General features: G+C 34.6%; 1 protein-coding gene and 1 long non-coding RNA gene across 2 annotated transcripts; one reads left to right on the top strand and one right to left on the bottom strand.

The window, feature by feature from the left end:
- The first annotated feature begins 15,315 nt into the window (after nucleotides 1-15,315).
- LOC140746912 (uncharacterized) lies at nucleotides 15,316-17,151 on the top strand. Its single transcript, XM_073079062.1, has 2 exons — nucleotides 15,316-15,320; nucleotides 16,010-17,151. Exons 1-2 carry the CDS (start codon nucleotides 15,316-15,318, stop codon nucleotides 17,139-17,141), a joined length of 1,137 nt encoding a protein of 378 aa, XP_072935163.1. The 3' UTR covers nucleotides 17,142-17,151.
- A 6,197-nt stretch (nucleotides 17,152-23,348) lies between these two features.
- Nucleotides 23,349-24,367, bottom strand: LOC140746931 (uncharacterized). Its single transcript, XR_012102832.1, has 2 exons — nucleotides 24,060-24,367; nucleotides 23,349-23,881 (listed from the first exon to the last, which is right to left on the bottom strand). It is a non-coding gene; the product is annotated as an uncharacterized LOC140746931 (long non-coding RNA).
- Between the last annotated feature and the right edge of the window lie 163 nt (nucleotides 24,368-24,530).

Here is a 24,530-nt window from a genome sequence, read left to right on the forward strand (position 1 = left end):
ATAATAATTTCTACGTTTTAAACGATACACAGCTTATGTAGTAGGGAACTATGAAGTGAAGTTAATATTGTATGTCTTACGCCAGTTAATATTCACGAAATAAACATAAATCAATGAGTAGATAAAATCAATCGAGTCATATATCATGTGTATTACTTAAGTAAAGAACATCAGACCTACTTGTCTCATTTCCCTGGGCATGCTATCCACCATCAGATAAACGGTCAATGCTTTCGATGAACATTTGCAATGAACATCTAACAGAAACTCTTAGTAAGCAGGCAAAAGATGAGCTCTGAAAGCTAAATTGGCAGGCCTCCGATAACTTTATCTGCCCTACACTCTCGAAAACAGTACCCTTACCATGAGTTTTTACGTTTTGACGTTCTGACGTTTCCAAGTTCTGACACAATCCGCTAGGGGCGCTGATTGGAAATTGTATGGGCAAATACGTAAACAAATAACAAAACAGTCATATTTGTCAAAACGTAAAAACTCATGGTAAGGGTACAGAACATGGGAGTTACCACTCTACTGATAAAAAAAATGTAGCAGTTATTTTACTGCAAATAAACCACTAAAGCCTACCATAAAATGCTATGAATCGTACCAAAAAGAATTAAACCAAATAATTGAACTAAACTCAAATAAGTGTAGTTTGATCCCTTGTTTCGGATTTCTCCGGATGAATTGGATTGGCAATTATCTAGTAGCAAGTTATGTAGTAGTCACCCGAATCACGTATTTATCAATGTGCAGTAATATTGAAACAATATCCGTTCCTGCGTAGCTTTAGACGGATATTTCACTTTCACGTTTCACTTGAATTTAAATAAAAAGCTCGTAACGATTCTTTGAGCGTTTTGGATCGGAACACAGATATTGTAATCGTATGAACGTAAGCGCTGATGATTTGCAGTTCGTTTCCAATGTACTTTACAAAGGCTTAGATTGAAATGTTTTAAGAAGAATGAGTAATAATAAAATAAGTTAATTCTACCAAGCCTATTTTTATGATAAATGGAAACTTAGCTTACAGTCATTTTTGGTAATATCATAGATCATAGAAATAGTTCAAGCCAAAGCGGGACTATTTAAAGATAACTTACTACATATAACAGTTACCCTATACATATATCGGTTAGATCAAATTTTAAATAATTCAAAATAATTCTGTAAAATTGACTTGCAATTGTAACACATATTATTAAATATATAGTTATATTACTACTACATCTCTCATTATAAACATTATGTTTTTTAAAATAAAGTGTCAGAAAGTTTCTTTTTTATGATGAAATCAACAATAAATAAATATAGTAACAATACAAACTACTCTATGTAGTCTTTGATTATTTAGTGCCATTATTATATAGGAAGAAATGCAGACGATACAATCGTTAAATTTTCCAAATAATTCGAGAGTCAAATCCTACTTAGAATTCTGCAACGATCGAAGCAAATAGCTATCATTATGCAATAACGTGGGCCATCACATTGGGATTCCGAATAGACGGCAAATCGGCGATGTATTCAACACGGCGCATAAACACACGATAGCATCTCGCCCACGGAAACACCACGAAAGTGATCGAAGGTGTTCTTATAACCTACGACACGACATGACACCATAGTAGGTAATATTGAGTAGTAGCGATAGAGCTTCTAGAAATTGAACTGACACCAGTTGTTAACAACTCTGCTAGCACTGTTTGCTTGCCCGGGAAACCAGTGCAGAATATTAGTTGCCGATTTATAAGTCGGAATTATCCAAAAGTGAAATTAGCAAATTTGTGGGTACTTCGTTCTTAGCATTATAGGTCATTTTTTTATAATATAAGAGTAGCAGACGAGCATGCAGTCCACCTGATGGTAAGTGGCTACTGCCGCCCATGGACACCTGTAATCAACCCCAGATAGGATTAGATATTCCTACCTGAGGTCGGTCACAGATGCGCCGCTACCCCTGAGGACTAAGCTGGAACGCCTCGGAAAAGTCTGTCTCCCTTACCACACCCTTCAAACCGGAACACAGCAGCGCCTAACACTGCTGTTATTAGGTGGAAATAGGTGTGGCGGTGGTGGCGCCGGAGTCGAACCACAAAGAGTTCTACCACCTTCGATTTAATAAGATTGCCAACTACGCTTTATATTTATAGTTTTCACATAAATATCGGACTTTTTCTTCAATATTATACAACAACAACCACGAACTGACAACACCATTTGGAGACCGACGTTTATGGTGATATATAAATCTCAAGCATGCAGTATGCACCGCTCTTTCACATGTGTGTTTCAATCCAAAAATAAGCACCTTTAGGATATGCAGAACCTATTATGTATAATCCTTATCATAATATAGAAGAAGGTACTTATAATGAACATATAATGAACATACAAAATAAAAAATGCCGTCAACAAATCGTAGAGTGCCAAGGATCTTATTGAAATCGCCAAAATGCGAGAGGTCGGCGACCGCGAGTCACACTATGTGTTTGTGCAGTGTCCTCGTAACTCAACATCTTACATAACAGCCGTGGAAGTCGTGGAACTATTGCCCACGTGAACTACACGGTGATAGAGCCATAGCGTAAACCCGGGGATTTTACACTAAACAAATAGAGATTATTGCACAATTTATTATGCGCTCATCCTAGTGGCAGTACGTATTCAATTCAAGTTTGAAACTAGTAACTTTTCATCAGAAATAAGAATCTGTATACTAAATGATAAGTGTTCTTTATACCTGTAAACGTTAATAGAATAGAATACAACAGTGCATGAGATATTCCAAGTTAGATATTTGCATAAGATGAACCGATGAACAATATGAGTCCTCAGGAGTGCCAACGCATCTAGCATCAGATTCAGTTTAAACTTGTTCTAAACGGAATTATTCATAGATGTCTATGGATGACAGTAACGTTATCACGATATGGACTGCATGATCGTATGATTTTTTTTATAATATAGAAGTAGCAGAGCATGCAGTCCACCTGATAGTAAGTGGCTACTGCCACCCATGGAATCTGTAATCAACCCCAGATAGAATTAGATATTCCTATCTGAGGTCAGCCATAGATGCGCCGCTACCCCTGAAAACTAAGCTGGAACGCCTCTACAAAGTCTGTCTCCCTTACCACACCCTTCAAACCGGAACACAGCAGAGCTTAACACTGCTGTTATTAAGTAGAAATAGTTGTGGCGGTGGTGCCGCCGGAGTCGAACCACAAAGGGTACCACCACCTTTAAAATGCATGTATGCTACTTCAATCTTATAAAAAGTCTTTATTAGATCATGCGATACGAGAAACGCGAATTTGACCATTACAACAAATGAAATAAATATATATATCGTCTTATCACAGGTCTATTATTTAATTTGTGACTCAAAAAGTAAGGAATCATTTTCTACTGAATATCTAAACTTTACAACACGCAGACCTTTCCAAGTCATATTATTGTTATGCTTTTTTTTTTTTTTTTTTTTTTTTTTTTTTTTTTTTTTTTTTTTTTTTTTTTTTTTTCCGTCGTTCGTTCGTCGTACAAAGCAGACGTGTATAACTTTACATTTAAAAATCAATAAAAAGTACTCGACAAATCTAATCACTACGTCCCTAGTAAATTGCGGTTAAAATTGTGAACACAGTGCTTCGTAATTACATCGTTACGCATCTACAGCTGCTACAAAGTTGAGCTCCCCGCTGCCCGTGCGCACCCCCGCGAGAACAGGCGATTGCTATTTTTTACTCGCTCACGCACTGCATTAGCAGGTACGTAAGACATGAGTGTCCAGCGGACACCTCCTAATAATCCGCTACTACCCGCAACAAGCGCATCGACTGCGCGCGCTGGATCGCAACCGGATTTGTCAAAGTTAGGAAATCCTAATATGGATACGCAAATTACATATCGAAAACGTAAACAGCGGGAAGTTCATGAATGTGAATGTTCAACCGATCTAAAGGAGATGCGACTGGAGATGTCTCGTATAAGTTCGCTATTGGAAAAATACACCGAGTCACATGACCAAGTTTTGCAAAAAATGCAAGAAAATATTACCGAAATTAAGAACCAAATTTCTGATATGAAATCATCTAACGAACAAACCATACATGTTATTCAAACAAATGTAGATAAAGTCTTCACAGACATCAACGATATTAAGTTATCTACTTCCAGCCTACTGACGGAACAGAAAAACATAAGAAGCCACGTGACTCGATTAGAACACTCTATAACACTTGGTGAGAATAAGATAAAATCTCTTGAAACGGACCTCAACAATTTGAAAGATTCGTCACTCACCACACTTACTAAGCCTGAAAACCAACTATTCTTAGGTGAACAAATAATTCAAGAGATCCAGAATCGTAATGCTAGAGAAAAAAATATAATACTAGTGGGGTTACCCGAACCAACTTCTACGAAACTCGAAGAAAGAATGGCGAAAGATGAAGCCGATGTTTTAAATATAAATTCGACAATTAATACAGATATTCCAATCCCAATCAAAATTTTTCGAATTGGAAAGTACGATCCGGGAAAAAACCGTAGCATTAAGGTATGTTTTGATGTAGTAGGACCAGCAAAGCAGCTCCTCCGCAATAAAGGTAAACTTCCAAAGGGAATTCGAATGTACTCTGATCAAACTCCAAACCAAAAGAAATTCCTTAAAAATTTGCAAGAAGAGTTAAAACTGCGTGAAAATAATGGTGAAAACGGACTTACTATTAAATATGTAAACGGAGCACCGAAAATAGTACACTTAAACGCAAAAAACTACGAGCAATGAATAAAACTCCTTTTGATAGAACCTTGAGTACAAATACCTACGAAATACTAGACAGCTATAACAGTATTACAAAAAATAAATCACGTTTCACATTCTTTTATCTTAATGCCCGCAGTATATGTAAAAAAGGAAAATTTGACGAACTTAAATGCATTCTCCAGACTATACCAAATACTGTACATGTTATTCTCTTGACCGAAACATGGATCCGCACTGAATTGCAGGCGCAACGTCTCCAACTCCCTAACTACACACACTACTATAATTATCGAACAAACTCTGCTGGAGGCGGTGTATCGGCATATGTTCACAACAACATTAAACACAGCCTGTCCGAGTCTAAGTACATTGGAGGAAATAACTATCTTTGGGTAAAACTAGAAAAATTCGCTCTTGAAGTAGGAGTAGTATACAACCCAGGACATACTGACTTTAATGAATTTCTTGCAGAATACGAATACCAACTAGAGCAAAGACGCCGTGCAATTGTATTTGGTGACTTTAATGTTGATCTTCTATCGAAAGAAAAAAAGACAAAGCAGTATAAACAACTATTGAAGGAATCCGGCCACATAATTATTAATAAAGTCAGCAAAAAATTTTGTACTAGAGAAGGGCAAACAAGAAAATCAATTTTGGACCATATCAGCACTAATTTGAAAAACGACAACTTTCACATGATAACTATTGACTCCCCATTTTCAGACCACAAACAAATTTATTTGGAAATTAAGAAAGTAAAACCACCACCTAAGATATCTACTACATATAAAGCCATAAATTACACTAAACTACAGAGCATAGTAGAAAAAAGAAGATTTCAAGAAGTGACAGATGATTACACTACATTAGAAAGGAAGATTAAACATTGTATAGAGGACAGTGAAGAAACTAAAACGAAAATTCTTAACAGACCGCAAGATGATTGGATAAATAGAAACATAATATCTGAAATCAACAAAAGAAATGTATTGTGGGTGGAGCTCAAGAAAAAACCGAATAATGATATTTTGAAGAAAGACTTTAAAAAAAAAAGTTACGAAGTATCTAAGCTGATTCAAGATACAAGAGATTCATACTATTATAATAAATTTACTCAAAACATTAAAAATCCAAGAAAAATGTGGGATTTAGTAAACACCTTAGCGGTAAATAAAATACAACAAAATTGTGCTCCTCCAACGCTAATATTTGATTCCAGGGAAATTAAAGACCCCAATAAAATATGCGACACTTTTAACGAATATTTTTCATCAATAGGTCAACATTTAGCATCTCAAATACCCAAAAATTTCCATGACCAACGCAAGCAAGCATTGCCTTTACCAAACGATTCTCAAAGCTTACAAATGTCATCTTTAAAACCATGTTCTCAACAAGAAATTTTAAATATAATTAGTCATCTTGATTCAAACTGTAGTGTTGGTGTAGATGGCATTAATACTAAAACAATAAAATGCCTAAAATATGTAATATCAAACAAATTAGCTGACTGTTTCAATAGGTTGTTTGACGATGGTAATTTTCCCGACACATTAAAAGTCGCTAAGGTAACACCAGTATATAAATCCGGTCCAAAAAGTGATCCAGGTAATTATCGGCCTATTTCTGTGTTGCCAGTATTGTCAAAGATCCTCGAAAAACTCTTGCATACACGATTACAAAATTACTTAGATTCAATTAACTACATTTCTAAACAACAATATGGTTTTAGGCCCAAAAGCAACACACTTACAGCTACAATCGACCTTGTTACTAAAATAAAACAAAATATCGATAAAAAGAACATAGTTCTTGGTATATTTATCGACCTTAAGAAGGCTTTTGATACTGTAAGCCACGAACTACTTTTGCAAAAGCTAGAAGTTCTTGGAATCACTGGAAAAGCTTTACAAATGTTCAAATCATACCTAACACAAAGATCGCAAATAGTTAAAATAAATAGCTTTCAGAGTAAGTCATTGCCGATAACTTGCGGTATTCCTCAGGGATCAATTTTGGGACCATTGCTCTTCTTAACCTATATAAATAATATACAAGAACTAGGTCTAAATGGTCACATTACCCTATACGCAGATGATACTTGCTTGTTTTATTTTGGGTCATCCATACATAATCTGATTTTAAAAGCTCAAGAAGACTTAAACATCCTACAAAACTGGTTTCAATACAATTTACTAACTGTTAATATCTCCAAAACTTGTTATACTCTTTTTAAGGCAAAAAACAAACAGATACCATCATACACACCGCTTACAATAGACAATACCCCTTTGCAAGAAAAACCCAGCCAAAAATATCTTGGTCTACATATGGACACTTACTTATCGTGGAAAGATCATATAAAACACATTAAAACTAAATTGATAACATTGAGTGGGTCGCTACGTAATATAGTGCGGTGCATACCACGTAATTTTCGCTATAACATTTACAATGCACTAGTAAAACCACACCTGACTTACCTTATAGAGGTATGGGGATGCGCGGTAAAAACAAGAATAAAAGAACTTCAAATAATACAAAATAAAATAATCAAATTAATTTTTAGTTATAAATATCTAACGCCTACAAAGAAAATTTATGAAGAAACAAAATTAATGACAATCAAAAAACTTTATTTCTATAGCATTTGCATTTTCATACGTAAAACACTAAATAAGAACATCCATACTAGCATAGCGTTCCAGAAACAGAAACACGTCACAATACGCAGCACGCGTCGCGCTAGTTTTCTCGTTCTACCCAAGCCGCGAACAACGTATGGCAAAACAATGATAACGTATGAAGGAGCACAATTTTACAATAGATTACCTTTGCGTTTAAAAAATGTAGAATCACTAAATGTATTTAAGAAGGAGTTATCTAAATACATTATTAACAGTCAGTTTTGTTAATTAAAAATAATGATTTAAGTTTAAGAAGTTACGTTTGTGAAACAGTTTAAATCGTTTGTGTAATATTTAAAATGTAAAGAGGTTTCAATTAACATTAATGTTTGTACAGTGCGACAACGAACTTGTGTATTTTTTCTTATGAATTATGTTCTCATGTAAGTGACGAATATGTCTTTTTGAGAATAAATATCTTTAAACCTTAAAACCTTTAATCTTCCCTAACCACCGTTATGTCTCCCAAAGTATCCGAAACAAGTTACTTTAATACAAGTGCGATTATTGAAAATATTTTACGAGCGCCCACTGATTTATGTGTTGACCCACTTGTATAATGAGTATAGGTACGACCCTGGAATATTTATCGCTGGCATTCAGTAAGAAACCCGACGCCTTAGTTCCTATTCACATATATCACTACCGCAGCGGCAAAATGTCGGCAAACAAGTTACGTGTAGAAGCGTCGCTGCAGTTTCTTGTAGCTGTTTAGTATTAACTACAAAAACGTATCTTTGCCATAGAATGATCGTCCTCTTACGCGCAGTATTCAGACTGTTATGCTGCGACGAAGTCAGTACCATCCACACTGCTGCTTTGGACGGCAAGATGTGCTCCATTTGAGCAAAACCATACATTTACCACCCGGCAACTTAGTTTTTGTGATGTCGTTGTGGTACATGTGAATAGGGTTTAAAAGACCCGGCCGAAAGCCTTAGTCTCTACTGGTTTACTGAGAATTAAATAAAGCTCCTTTTTAGGCTTCCTGGAATATCTGAAGATAAAGGCCCTTTGGTTAAAAGATGTTGTTTATTAGTGTGAAAAAGATTAACGACAGTTATAAATGTGTTTAGTCGTGTAACAAACCGTTATTGAGAAACGGTCGAAGATTATTGATGCGTTCTTCATATGGAAGTAAAAATATTTGAAATAACTGTAAAAATGTACAAGAGGATTGCTTGTAAAAATTAAAACAATATAATAGTCTTATAACATGATTTCTTCGTAACATTACGTGTATAACTCTACAAAACAAGACTGTTATTATCATTATAATTATCCACGTTTATGCTAATTACCATTCATCTTAACGCTACAATTCAAACACGGTTACTTCAACGTCAAAACCTAACGGTTTTCATCGAGAAAAAAAGGAAAAATACTGAAAACGGTATCAAAAACAATTCGGTTACGTCGTGAATTCGTCACCCTTTTGGACAAAGATAGTGTGTCGATTTCACGGCCCCAGAGTCTAACGTTGAGAACAAATGTATTCGGGTGCTTCTCCGAAATGCTGTTTGAGAAAGCTCCGCAGACGGCATGCTAAAAGGCTTTTACGCAACGCGTCAGCGCGATGGTTGCGTCACGCCAGGGGCGCCAAGATTATTGTCACTAGTAACGCAGATACGCTAGATAACATTTATTTAACATAATTTTTAATATCTCGTCTCATCTGTGACTTCGATTAACGTGTGAATTTGATAGAAAAAAAATAATTACATTGACAGGTAGACAATGAACAGCTAAAACTAGTGGGCTTGGAAGATGGAATTGCGTGGTAGTTAATTATATAACTTACGTATAAGCGCTACGAAAGATTTTTTAATATGTGTGCCTATATCATTTTACTTTTTTAGTATAAATAATATATCAATTTTTCGACTTGTTGCGAATACAAGAATACCGATAGCATACATCCAGATCAGTACCCTTAGTATGAGTTTTTATGGTTTTAAATGACTGTTTTTTATTTGTTTGCGGATTTGTCCATACAAATCCAATCAGCGCCCCTAGCTGACTGTTTCAGAACTGATGGGAAATGTATGGGAAATACGTAAACAAATGCAAGAACAGTCATTTTTGTAAAAACGTAAAAACTCATACTAAGGGTACAGTTTTAGGTATATAACACCACCTAAGACACACACGGACACAAATATTTGCTTCTGCCACAAAGTATACGCTCAACCCTCAACTCATGCCTTACTTAATGACAAACAAATAGCTTCTTTGACTCGTCTACCAAGTGCTCACTCTTTGCGAATCGTCCTACCCAAGTTGGCAACAAGCGATGATTCTGTTTCCTGGTATTTAGGTTCAGCATGCCGCCCGTGATGAAGTGGTAACTCAAATAATTACCGCGATACGCCCCCGTAATATTACTATTTCAATAGTTGCAGCTGGCGTCATAGCTTAGAACAATTGTCGCTATCGTAAGCCAAATAACTTAGAAAATATTGCGAAAATTTTCCGCATTTTAGTTCACTGAATATGAAGTGACGTTTTACATTTTTATTAATCCACTGTTCTACTGTTTAACTTGGTCTTCCAAAATTAGACTTCATAGACCTTCGAATACTTCAAAGAGATATACTAAATTTGTAAGTTTCCTGTTCATATTTTCTTTCACTGATATAAAAGAAATATATAAAACAAAAGAGCCGTACTTGGAATTTAAACATTAAACCTACTCTACCTAAGCTTCTAGAAGTTTAAAAGTTATAATATTAGGCTCTCACTGGCAACGTTATGTAAACTATATAAAACGTTAAGGTCATCTAGATTTATCTCGTTTTCAAGTTATTGCTAGATTATGTAAGCAAAATGTCACGTTTATGTGCCTAAACCTGATTTATCTAAACCTACGACGTAAAGATAGTCGAAACCAGCCTTTTACAAATAAAGTAAAAGTCTCTAAAGGCATAACCCTTGTAATATACCTAAATAACAAACAAAGAGACTAATTAAACAAAATCTAGTGATGAAATACAAAACATACGACAGAAGCGCTAATTATGTAAGAATAACATACTCTCTTACTACACACATTTGGACGTAAAAACAACTTTGATGAAAGAGTAAATAAATATGTACTTAAATCTGTACGCAATTTCATTTCTGTAAAGACACTTATTAAATTTGTAAACCTGTCATCGACTTTAACTGATTTAAATAGCAAAGATACTAATAGGCAAAATTGGCAGGCATCTTCCGTAAATAATAATAATAATAAAATCTTTATTTCATAAAAATAACACAATTTAGTACACAATTATAGGTGCAGGGTAACATTATAGTAAGATTGGACATAACATTTATCTTCAGTTGCCTAAACTGGGCGTGAACCTGTAATATAGGCAACCGATCTCTCCCGGTGTGAGTCTAGGATACTATAATACTATTAGAATGCTAAATTACTACTAATACTATCAATAATAAAAGAGAAGGTAACCTGCCACACAAACAACATTCCTAACATGTGTCGTTATTGTTAGAGCAGATCAAATAGCCTAATGATTATGCTGTCACTGCTTTACTACGATGACTAAAACATCCTTGAGCTGGATGCAAGCCCCGCATATATTATTTTCGGCTACGTTCCTACAGTGTATCACAAAGTTCCTCATCATCTTTCAAAGACATACAGGCAATAAACGCCTCTACATACATGTAATTAGACCTGATTTCGCGTACGAATTTCGTTGTACGTTGCAGATTTTGTAGTGGTTGTAAGAAGCTGTAGATATTGCATAGATGCCACCATTGTTGTACCGAACAATGCATTTGGACACCCACGGACACTTTCTGTAAGCTAAACGATTGCTACGCCCTTGTGAACTCCTCTGCTCGATTTCGTTATTAATGTTTTATTCGCTTCGCATTGCTCAGTAAGGTCACATGGGGTATGTAAACCCGATTGTGTGAGAAGCGAAATGGTGTATTATTCTCGCTGTTTTCTTTACCATCACATTCATATGTCATCGCCAGAATGCCATATATCATAATTTCTAATCAAGTACGAGTAATTAGCAATGCTACTTACTTTTTTGAGTAAACGTAAACTTAACAATATTAAGTTATCACTACGGCGAACAATATACCCACTACACAGACTGTAGTACACTCAAAGTAGTTAATAATTCGCTGGTTCAAGTGTCCTCCACGCTTGAACCACCATACCATATCAGTCTTGCAGCGTCATAGAGCTGTGTAATGACCCAAAAATATGGAATTCATCTGTAATACACTTTTTGTTCAATAAATAAAGGTATGTTTTTACAGCAGTGAGGACTTCTGAAATAATTTTAATTTGAAATGAAATAATTCATACAATTCATCTCGTACCAAAAGTACCTATGTACTTATACGTAGCTTACCTACGTCTAACTAATAAGTATTGTATAAATAAAACATATCGATTGAAATTATTCCAATGATTGGCACTGCCTAAAACAACACCTCCGAAGAATGTCATTTATAGACCAGTATTAGGCTTTATAATGCGGCTGACACCTTGATAAAGGAGGGTAATGATAGTCCGGGATGTGGGCGGCCTTGGCAGCCAGTAGGAAGCCGATCAGCCGGTCACGATACCATTAGATACTAGATTGCATTAATTTAGACGTCACTTTCGGAATGCGGTGATCTTTACAAATGTTTGTCGGAAAATCACTAAGAAATGTTCATTGTTTCGAATTTTAAAATAGGTAACAGTAACTACGAACTAAAAGCAAGTGAAATCTATTGCAACGACAGTACGCCAAAGCTAAAGGAGATGCAATGGAAACTACTAGTACAAAATGTCAAAAAATATTATTTCAAAAAGTTGAATAACTCATGAAAGTGGCTAGAACATAAAATTGTATCTCCATAAATATAACGTCCACGTGAAATTCATAAGAACAAACGGATATTATTTTATTTTGTATGCACTGACAAAAATATCCCACATTATACAATCAAATATACTTCATATTAAGTTATAATAATGGCCAGTGGTTTGTGTGGTCCTTGTATTACTCATTGTTAATTAGAGTGATACAGGTACTAATATGAATCATTTCAACTTATTCTCAAAGGTTATAATTAAATGCTAAAAGTTAGTAAGCTAAAAAAGCCACGCGCCCGCATTTTTTATTTTTTTATTAATAAAAACATATTTATTGAACATTGTTATAAAAAATGACAGCCTTCTTAAAAAACACTCCGCGAATTCAAATACCAATAGGTAGGTATATCGTTATTGTAATTGACTTATAAGAAAGATTTGTTTTCATTGCATAATTCATCATCATCAACTCATTGCTGTCCCACTGCTGAGCACAGGTCTCCTATCAGAAAGAGAAGGATTAGGCCATAGCGATACCACCACGATAGTCAAGTGTGATTTGGTAGACTTAATATACCTTTGAAAATGTTTTTTTTAAGTTTTCTCAGGTATGCAGGTTTCCTCACGATGTTTTCCTTCACTGTTTAAGCAAGTGATATTTAATTTCTAATACGCACATAACTTTGAAAAATCAGAGGTGCGTGCCTGAGATTTGAACTTGGACCCTCGAACAAGAGGCTGATTTTCTTAACCACTAGGTTATCACCGCCGCTATTGGACAGTTAAGTTATATCAATGTGGTTCATCATAAATAACTCAGGTAAAATAATGCACGTCTAGACATACGAAGAAATCTGTGTCAGTGCGGAGTCATTGCACCGCCACTTGACGTGAATACTGATGACCAGCGACGTGTGCTGTTGGCAACTGAGGAGCAGATTCATATTTATTATTTTACTAACAGTACCCGCGGCTTCGCTCGCTTTTTGTTCAATCATGATCAAATATAGCCTATAGCACTCCTATATAATAATAAAGTAAAGTATAGCAATAAAGTAGCTTTCTGATTGTGAAAGAATTTTCGTGATCAGTTCAGTATTTCCGAAGATTAGCCCTTACAAACGAACAAACAATCAAAGTTACAAACTTTACCTGTTTATAACATTAGTATAGATAAATTAAGTAATCAGTCTAAGTAAGTCTTAAGCACGAAGCAGCTGCAACATCCGATGCAGTTGTTCAGCGTGATTTTAACTTGGTCATCATGTAAAATCTTCAATAATTCCTGTCACGGGTATTGTTCTATACAAAATTGTGTCACATCGTCATGGAGCCTATTATTTTTTATGTAAGATGGTCACTGGCACCCATTTGTAACTAAGTCCGTATAGATACTTAAGTTGATCACAGATAGGTTGCTACTCCTGAGAGCTAAGATAGAAATATTAACGTATTAATAAGGTATAAGGTCTTTTGTAATCTGATTTGAAGGACATACCTTTACAGAGTAGCTATCATTAGAGAGTTTACCTACCAATACCTTTAGAGAGTAGCATCTGTGACGGACGTCAAATCTATTCATGTTTTTGCTTGACCACAGCTACCCATGAGCAGTAGTTACCACTAAGCAACAGGTGATTGTTGTTACTTCTATTTTATAAATAACACCTATACATATTCATTTATTGTCGTTGACCTTTCAGATTGAGACAAAAACACATAACAGTTAATACGGAACATCGTAATAACATTTATTTGGTTGTAATAAGGAAGACAGTAAAAATAAATGCAACGAAGAAAACAACAGCACTAAGAAACGTGACGTCACCATCAGGCAAGATGGCTAATTATGTCTATCGAGGCGGATGTCACACATTAACCTTTTACTCATATATAGTTGATCTAGATCGCGGGAAAAAATATTGTCGGTATCCGGAATATGTTGAAATCCACCCATTATTGCCAATGCCACTGGATACAGGTTTCGTTTGAGAATGAGAAGAGTTAAGGCCATCGTCTACCAAGCGGACGGCAATATACATATAAGAGATACAATTCATCATTCAAAATCATGCTTTCTGTTATCATAAACTCATACCTGTACCCTTAGTATGAGTTTTTACAAAAATGACTGTTTTTGTATTTGTTTAAAATGTGGGATGTTTCGAAATCTCATGGTAAGGGTACCATGCCATTAAGGGTACCATACCCTTAGTATGATTTTTTACGTTTTTACAAAAATGACTGTTTTTGTGTTTGTTTACATATTTCCCATACATTTCCAATCAGTTCTGATACAGTCCGCTGGGGGCGCTGATTGGAAATGTATGGGCAAATACGTAAACGTAAAAACTCATGGTAAAGGTATTGGACCAGAACGAGCACAATCAGGCTCAAAAAGAAAAAATAAAATTACCACTTAGATATCTGCCTTCCGGAGATCGAAACTAACCTTCAGGGAGTCTAATTCCACATAATTCAAATAACGATAAAATATATTATATTATTCTTAATAATGTTAGAGAATATTCATGACTAAATAATGCTAATCTACCAGTTACTGCTGCTATTACAAATTCTACTTGTTACAAATTAAATTAAACGCAGGTACCAACTATATTCCTTTTTATAGATCAACAGTATTTTACAATCAATGATCTATAGAATAATAATTAAAATAAGACAAAAATGAAATTGTTAAATCAGTTTAAGATGACAGCTTTTAAGCCTTAACATTTTAAATCATATTGGATCCATAAAAAACAAGAATTTACGGACAAATTAATATGGACCCTGCCGACCTTATCAGGTTTCACATAAACCAGTCAACCCCAAGTTAACCTCCAAGTAGACGACAAAGACAGCCTGAACTTAATCGGAAAAAAGAAGATAACCTACACATTAACCGTTGGATGTACTCGCATTTATAATTCAAGTAATTGTAATTTATTAGCTTTATTCATCGCCTATTAAAGGGCCGGCTCCAAAGCGGTTAAGGTCCATAAACGGAAGTAAACATGGGGCAAGGATTTAATCATAGTCAGAGTAGTAAGATTAATAGAATCAGCAATAGAATCAGCAATAAAGCAAACTAATATTGCTGCAATGTGCCCCAAATAAAAAATAAATAAAGTGGTAGTAAATTATTAGAATTATTATTATTATTTTTCAATTATCTTTGGCATTGTTATAGTACCCCCTCAAAATTAATGCACAAGAATAACGAAATAGTTTCTTCTGTTGGTTGTCAGCAAGGCGACCCACTTGGGCCGGCCATTTTTAGTCTAGCCATACACCCTATAATTTCACATCTAAATTCTAAATTTAATGTTTGGTATTTAGATGACGGCACTTTAGGAGGTGAAGTAAATTCAGTAATTTCGGATCTAAAAGAGATAATTGAAAAGTTTTCAGATATCGGTCTAACTATTAATTTTTCAAAATGTGAACTGTATATTAATGAAACTTTTAACAACTTACAAAATTCTGTTATTTCTGTCAAATTTAGTGAAATAGCTCCTGGCATCAAAATTTTAAATAAAAATACACTTCAACTCCTTGGTGCTCCAGTATTTCTAGAGTCTGTGACAACGCTCATAGATCAACATATTCAGAAATTCAATGATATTTCTTACAGACTTTATGAAATCAACTCTCATATTTTATTATTAGAAATTGTCTTTTCGTTCCAAGGTTTACATATTTATCCAGATGTAGTCCTATTTTCAAATTTACAAGTATTCTAAATTCTCTGGATTTACTCATTAGAAACACTCTTGTCAAAATTCTTAATTGTAATCTTTCCGAATATGCATGGTCTCAGGCTTCCCTTCCTATTCGGTACGGAGGTTTGGGAATTCGCAAAATTTCCAGTGTATCCCTACCGGCCTTTTTGGCTTCTTCACATAGCACGCAAAGTTTAATTGACAAGATACTACATAAAATGTCTTTTAGTAATCCTGAAATTGCTTATGTGAACGAAGCCGAAACTGCCTGGACATTGGCCTGCCCAGGGCAAAATTTTCCTGATGATAAAACTGTTCAGAGATTGTGGGACGAGCCCATTTGTAAATTATACCGTAAACAACTTTTAGACAATTCACCAAATCTTTCAGAGCGGGCTCGTCTTTTAGCAGTCTCTGAAAAAGAGTCAGGTTTTTGGCTGCAGGCTTTACCATCATACAATTTAGGTACGTTTTTTGATAATATTTCATTTTCAATTTGTGTCTGCCTGCGTTTAGGTTTGAAAACAAATGAGCCACATCGCTGTCTCTGTGGTGAAAATGTCAGCCAGTTTGGCCACCACGGACTGTCTTGCCGCCGCAGTGCTGGTCGCTTGTCGCGTCATGCGTGTGTCAACGATATCATCCGAAGGGCCCTTGTTACCGTCAACGTGCCGGCTTGCCTTGAGCCGAAAGGTATTGCACGTGACGATGGCAAGCGGCCCGACGGTATGACTCTCGTTCCCTGGAAACAGGGGATGTCACTTGTATGGGATGCGACTTGCGTGGATACGCTGGCTCCATCCCATATTTCAGTGACCTCGACGCATGCAGGTGGTGCGGCAGAGGCGGCTGAATCTCTGAAGCGGCGCAAATATGCAGCCTTGGGGGAGGGCTACATATTTGTGCCGTTTGCGGTAGAGACACTGGGTCCGTGGGGGCCAGAAGCACGACGGTTCTTCAAAGAAATGTCGTCGCGTCTGGTTGACGTTTCTGGAGACCCAAGAGCTGGTGCGTACTTTGGCCAAAGAATAAGTTTGGCCATACAACGTGGCAACGCGGCCAGCATTCTTGGGACTCTACCGGGAGGCAGTGATTTGGACTCATTGTTTTATATTTAATTGTTTATATTTCCTTAAGTTTATTATTTATTTTTTGTTTAAATTATATTTTTTGTATATACTGTATATAGATTTATAATTTGTGAATAAAGTTAAAATATACTTGATTTTGAACTTGATAAAAAAAGTGATGGTACGGTAGTACGTAAGCAATTTTTTTGATTTATAATATGAATTATTCAAAGTATAATAATTAATATTATAAATCAAAAAAATTGCTGCTGACGCAAATTTTATTTCTTTGAAGACCACAAATATTATGATATTATTTTTTAGGTACAACGAATAATTTACATTTAACATTAAGACACATGGAAATGATGAATATTAAATCAGGAACTAGACCATTATTTCAAAACTTTGCAAGACAATTAAAGTAAAAAAATATTATTAAATATATGTCAAAAAAATATCAAATAACATGACATGTTAAACAACTTGCGGCCTTCCTCGGAACGCTTTCCGCAGCCGGTAAATGTCATGAATTTCCCATATACTTGACGTTTAAACGGAAATCGTAGAATAAATAATATCCCCGTGATATAATTTCAAACGTACTACATAGACGCTAAGCCCACAAATTGTGGCTATTGAGATTGTTCATTTGTTGGAATCCTTGAAAAAACAAGATACCGATATAAAATTCACATCATTAGATTGTGTACGTAGTTTAGTTTAAATCTCTCTGTATTGTAAAATTATCAAATTCATCAATTAAGTTGCATAAAAATGGTATGTTATTACTTATTAAGTTCTAACATATAAGCTCTCTTTTATGTGTAATCATAATGTCAAGAAATCGGAAAAGGGATCTACTTGATAAAACTTTAAAACTGACTGACAAACAAAGAACAACACAAGCGAATTACCGAGGAAAGGCAAATTAAGAGGAATAAAATTTATAGTTCGAGATCTTTATTTAATGAAAATATTGTTAAAACTTCTTTTACAAAATGGGACTAAATAAATAAATTAAGATTTCAATCGTTCCTTCTGTATTTAGCGTTAAATGCTAATCATATGTATCCATTTTCAAGTTCACGATTGCTTGAAACTTGATCACAAAAGTATTGGACGCATAAGTTGCACCTATCAGTAGTCTATAAACCGGACATTCGCATACGCCACAGAATACGAAGTTACACAAATTGTTCACATTGTACAAGCTGCCTTTCGATACATTCCGCGAACATTCATTCAGGATGTCGATTTTTTACTGCAGAAATCTTAACTATTTCCAAGAAAACAATTGTCTCTATGTGCTGTAATGTTATGATTGTTTTACGAAAATACCATAATGAAATAATAAGATACATGCAGAGCTCTGCTTCAAAGCTGAAAGTGCAATGGAAATTCCTCAAGAGCTGCAAGTATACCAACCGTACAGATTATTCCCACGGATAGTAGTAGTTTTTATCATGTATTTTTAGTACAGTTTTAGTACAGTTTTATCTAATGTTACTGTCATTCAAGAATGTTCGAGGCAAAGGGCAGTCAAGGGGCAATAACTAACGGTCTGAGGATAACACCAATCACTAAAAACAAACTTTATTCAAACACTTTGTTACATTCTCAAATACGTGTAATGATCGATATCTTTTTCTAATTTGAAAACCCTTGAATTGAAGCAACGTAATGTCTTATCACTGAGCAATAGGATATTAATGAGTTGATCACAATAGATCAACGTTGACCATTAGAATGGGGTCTCACACGGAAATCGGGAACGTTCGGGTCATTTACAGCAGAGGACTGGTAATTGGAATATTAAAATTCAAGAGAGTGACGCACAGTAACGGGACCGGTCGACAATGAATTGTATAGGATGGTCCCAGGGGAACTCGGACCGAATTTTAATTTGACTACGCAAATTAGGGTATGTTCAAGTTGGCCATCACTCCATTTTGCTTTTTATTTACACTTCATTGACTAATAAATGATGTTACAAAAATGGACTTAAGATATTCTACCGGCCAACCTTGGACATGTAAGAATGAATGCTGTTTCATAAAAGACTTAAAGAAGAAAGAAGAGCCGTTTTAGAGAATTAAAGAAAATAAAAATTCTAATTCATAAAGAAGCACATTAACTAAAATTGACCTTGATATAGATTTTCTCTAAGATATAATATCTCCGAAAATAGCTAAATATTTTCGATGCTACAGTCAATTTTTCACGAATTTTCAAGAAACAACATGCTTATTGCTTACACATATATGGATCATGTACTTAAATGACTGTTAATTAGTGAGTTAACTTACTGTTTATATTAATTATTATTCTATACTCGTCCTATGTATAAATAAAATAGAAAATAACTATTGTTTTCTACTAGTTACACATCTTCAAAAACAACATTCCTTTAAAAATCTATCAAATTAAAAACATCAGTCACGTTCACAGATACATACAAAATGTTTGTAACGTGATTCATTTACAAATGAACTCACACTTGTCATGTAATGAGATTTTAATCAGCGCTCTTATACAATTAAACCAAATCATGACTTATAGAGTTTGGCCATAGTTTTCTTCACAACTACAATCAAGACAGGCCAACTATTTTTATGTAATTTTATAGTAGTTTTTACCCACGGGACATACGGTAATAACATATTATTGTTACTATTTTACTACCTTCGCCAAATGAATAACTTCTTTATACCTACTCGTAACAACCATATAGCATGGTGGTTATAAGTATTTCACGGCGTTTCTTACGTGTAGGTTCCAGTTTAGTGATTTATTATTATTGGACTATTTATTGGACTGCGACTTACTAATAATAATTTTACTAATAATTTGATTTAACTTATTAATACCCCAATATTGACAAATGTTCTACAATTCAACTTTTAAATAATGATAAATATGAGTAGGTACTGACACATTTGACTACATTTACTAATGAATTAAGCGTTCCTGTAATGTTAGTGATTATGGTTATGAGTAGGTATGTTATGATTTAATGAATAAATAAATTATCCAGTTAAGTAATTTATGGTAGTGGCTATTCAATTTTAGGTGCAAACGTAATGGCCGCTTTTACTATATATACTTTTTTTTTATAATAGGAGTAGCAGATGAGCATACAGTCCACCTTATGGTAAGTGGCTACTGCCGCCCATGGACATCTGTAATCAACCCCAGATAGGATTAGATATTCCCACCAGAGGTCGGAGACAGATGCGCCGCTACCCCTGAGGACTAAGCTGGAACGCCTTGGACAAGTCTGTCCTGTCCTGTCCTGAAAAGTCTCCCTTACCACACCCTTCAAACCGGAACACAGCAGCGCCTAACACTGCTAGGTTATTAGGTAGAAATGGGTGTGGCGGTGGTGCCGCCGGAGTCGAACCACAAAGGGTTCTACCACCTTGAACGTTTCATTAAATTAAACATTTTAATTTTGAAATGAGAGTTTATCGACATAATTTGTCTGTCTTGTCCAACTATATTATTCTTATCATTCTAACATATCAGTGGAAATATCTTAAAGTATTTCACACTAAAGGTTTATATGCTCTGAATGCATAATTTAAGTTATTTTGATGTTTGCCAATAAATAATACATTAATTTTGCATATCAGATCTTCATATGTGACAAGGTTTCATAATATTATTTTTGTCGTAAAATAGATCACCCTAGTATTATTTTTTTATTATAGTCCTGCGTGGTTAGGATTCCCGGTTTAGAGATGCATAATTGCCTTAGACTCAGATCCTTAGCAAAATAAATAAAAAATAAAAATCTGGCTAAGTCCGGTTCCAGTTGAATCATAAAAAAATCTGTTCTGAATCAACTAAGAATGAGTGCGTAATATTTTTAAAGCATTTATTTAGCGTTGCTTTTTGCGAGAAGGTTACTCATAATATATCAAGACAAATACTTTAAACATTGAATGCGTTTAAACCTAGTCATCACAGGTAGCACCACATTAACAATCTCAAGAATCTTATTAAGATTGATAACATATCAATTTTAAACTGCAATAACTGAACATCTGTTGCATTGCAGGCTGACTTGCGACTTCCGTACTTGCGAAAATTATTGGCTGTAAAGGAAGTCACGGTACTTTTCCAATTACACAATCCAGAACCGAATAAGCATACAACTTAGCTCGTCTTATAATTCCTCACAGCGTTCTGTTTGTAGAAATCATTCGCATTTGCAAATCGGTATGGAGACCGTGTCCGGTGGAGAGCGGAAAGACATTTTAAAATAAAGCTGCAAAATGTATTCGCTACATATTGTACACTATGTACAGGTATCTACATCCTATACTAACAATCACGTGTTGTATGTTAGGCATGCTATCCGGCTCGGTTGCATTGTACAATACAAATACAGGTCTGTTATTGTTATCAGATTGGGATGAGGCCTCAAGGAGGCCAATTCCAATAAAATAGGACCTAGATAATCTCTTTCCTTTGGCTTTCCAAAACCAACTGTTTGGTAAAAAATAGTTCATTTTTTACCTCATCTATATTATACTAATATTATAAAGAGGAAAACTTTGTTTGTTTGTTTGATTGTAATGAATAGGCTCAAAAACTACTGAACCGATTTTAAAAATTCTTTCACCATTCGAAAGCTACATTATCCACGAGTAACATAGGCTATATTTTATATGAAATATATTTGATAAATAGATTTTGAGGCGGTACAAAATTTCCGGGTCAGCTAGTCTCATATAAATCCATAAATAATTACCATATAACACGCAACCCTGATCAACTTCATATTCTCCTTGCTATCTATAATAAATACGTAACAGCCTCGACAAATGTTCAACCGACCATTTAACATCTCGAACCAGAGCTCCATTAAATTTTAACCAGATCTTGTAACATCAAACAGTTGTCATTACACAGCCAACAAAGTACACTTGTTGCATAGTTACCAAACAGCTTTCAGAGAGACCAAACCCCGGAAGCATGATGCAATGTAGTTCCGGTCGACATTGGCTCCGTGGCTTATGTGTAGCGAGGTCTACATGCTGTCACTTACATTCACCGTAGATGCTGGTACAAGGAAGGAGCAAGCATCCGTCTAAGGTACTACTAATTACCATTTAATGAATTCATGTGCGTATTAGAAATTAATTATCACTTGCATTATCGGTGAAGGAAAACATTGAGAGGAAATCAACCTACATGTATTTAAGTTCTCAAAAGTGTGTGATGTCTGAGCATTATGAAAAATAGCCTAAAACTACTCATAATCTGAGAGGAGACCCGTGCAGCCCCAGCAGTAGGATAGAAATGGGCGTTGACAGTTATATGAATCACGTAGTCCCTTAATACGAGTATCTAATTTATATCCCATTCTGTCCCTATCTATATAAAAATAAGACGACTATATAAAATTATTTATAGTTAGTTTTTATTATATAAATAAATAGTAAAACTACATTTTGGATAATACCTTTATTAAATGCTTTTTATTACTATTAGAATTGGCTACTTGACACTTTTTGGGAAACTGTTTTAATGAATTCATATACGTATTATATATGCCTTTCATTGATCATTTTTTCGAAAAAAGGGCTATTTATTAATAAAAAACATATTTTTATTACGGTAAACGGAACGTTACGCCAAAACAGGCGGTCAAGTGTCATTTCGTAGCGTGACGTCAACACATTGAAAATATAGAAATAAACTTCGACGCTACACATACTTCAGGGGAAATCTTGGGAATTATTTAACTTTTATTAGTACAATTGCAAGAATGTCAAATTACAAGGCGTGTGCAGTGACGATGTGTTCAAGTACGATCGCTAAATATCCTAACAAATTTGCTTATACAAGTTCCTAAACCCAAATCTCATAAACGTTAAAGAACTTGCAGATTCTTATATGTTTAAATCCTCTGTTTGCAAGCAATGACATTTTATACTATCTATGTAAGAGAAGTATTATTGAAAAAAAGGAATAAATTTAGTAACTCTCGAGTGATTCGTCAATTCCAAATCATTGGAACGGGACGTAATCAAAACAAAACAGCAAGTGGAAGTATTCATATATTTAATATATTATATAGATGTCTATGATAAGAATAGAATTATAAGACGTCTATGAGAATTCTATTTTAAGGGCCCATTCTGTAATTAATAGGACACAATTAAAATATTTCATGACTGTGTTATTATTGATGGTGCATGTGCACTAATTAAGTTACAGGACTGTATAATTAAAAATACATGATTTGCTAATATTAGTATTTTATTAACCAATTTCTTTGTTTATTTGGTTTATATGGTTCTATTAGTGAGTACACACAGTAGAACTTTTGTATATATTTATCATATGTTACAATAATTACTACAGATCACCTAAGCTAAATTTTTGTGCTGCTTGCGTGTCTGCTTTTCTTCATTACTAAAATTATTTTCCGTAACAAATGGATATATATTATTATCACTGTCATTTTCAGAATTAAATTGCAATGCAATAATAGGAACTGTATGGTCACTTTTCTTCCTTCATCTTGTTGGGTAGGTTAAGCAAGTAAAGAAGTACTATTTCCCGTGTACTTTACTTTATGTATTTCAGACTGGTGCCCACTTTCGAAACTTTTGGCTCCTCACTTCTTCTAGGCAGGACAGTCATCACATTTTCATTTTCATTGATGTACCTTGTGTTCAGGGCAACTTTTACTTTTCATGAAACACAAACTTGCCTTCCTCTTAAACTGCACATACTCTATAACGTCGTCACTGGACGATTGTCGGGAAGATCTGTAAATATAAATATAACCAATTAATAACCTTAAAACAGTTCACATAAGAATATAAGTATATTTAAAAAAATCTTAATAATCACTTGAAGACAACCTTTCTTCTGTCTGAAGTCAGTTAAGAAATGTTTTAATTGTCCGATATGATTAAATGTAAATATAAAGAATGTTTTACTTACGTTGTTTATTTGATATTTCCATAGGTTATCTCACGGAAGTTTTTGTATCCATTTTGATTTATTGCACTGCATATATGGAGATTCTTTAAGCAGGTTCACGCTATCAGCTTTAATATAGTATGGCTTCATTTCGGTTCACAACATATTATAAATTCAACCAACTCTAACAGCAAACGATTTAATTATTATTTGTCTTGTTTGGTTTCGATGTAGTGACGTCACATGACATTTGAGGCAGCACTGTCGCCGTTTTGGGATTTAAAATCCACAGATAAAAAGTCGAAAATTTCTTTTTAAAAATTAAAATACTTAGAACGTATTAAAAAATAAACGAAATACTGCATAATTTATGTTTACTTATAAGCTATCATATCCAACATATTTCATATTTTATTGTTATAACTGTCAAGTACCCAATTTTCTATATTTAAACATTTTTATATCGTTAACATCGATGCTTCTTTAAACCAC

The sequence above is a fragment of the Epargyreus clarus genome, unplaced genomic scaffold, assembly GCF_041222505.1.
Source record: "Epargyreus clarus isolate Ecla_fem2 unplaced genomic scaffold, WU_Ecla_fem_2.2 ptg000014l, whole genome shotgun sequence".
Taxonomy (NCBI): Eukaryota; Metazoa; Arthropoda; class Insecta; order Lepidoptera; family Hesperiidae; genus Epargyreus; species Epargyreus clarus.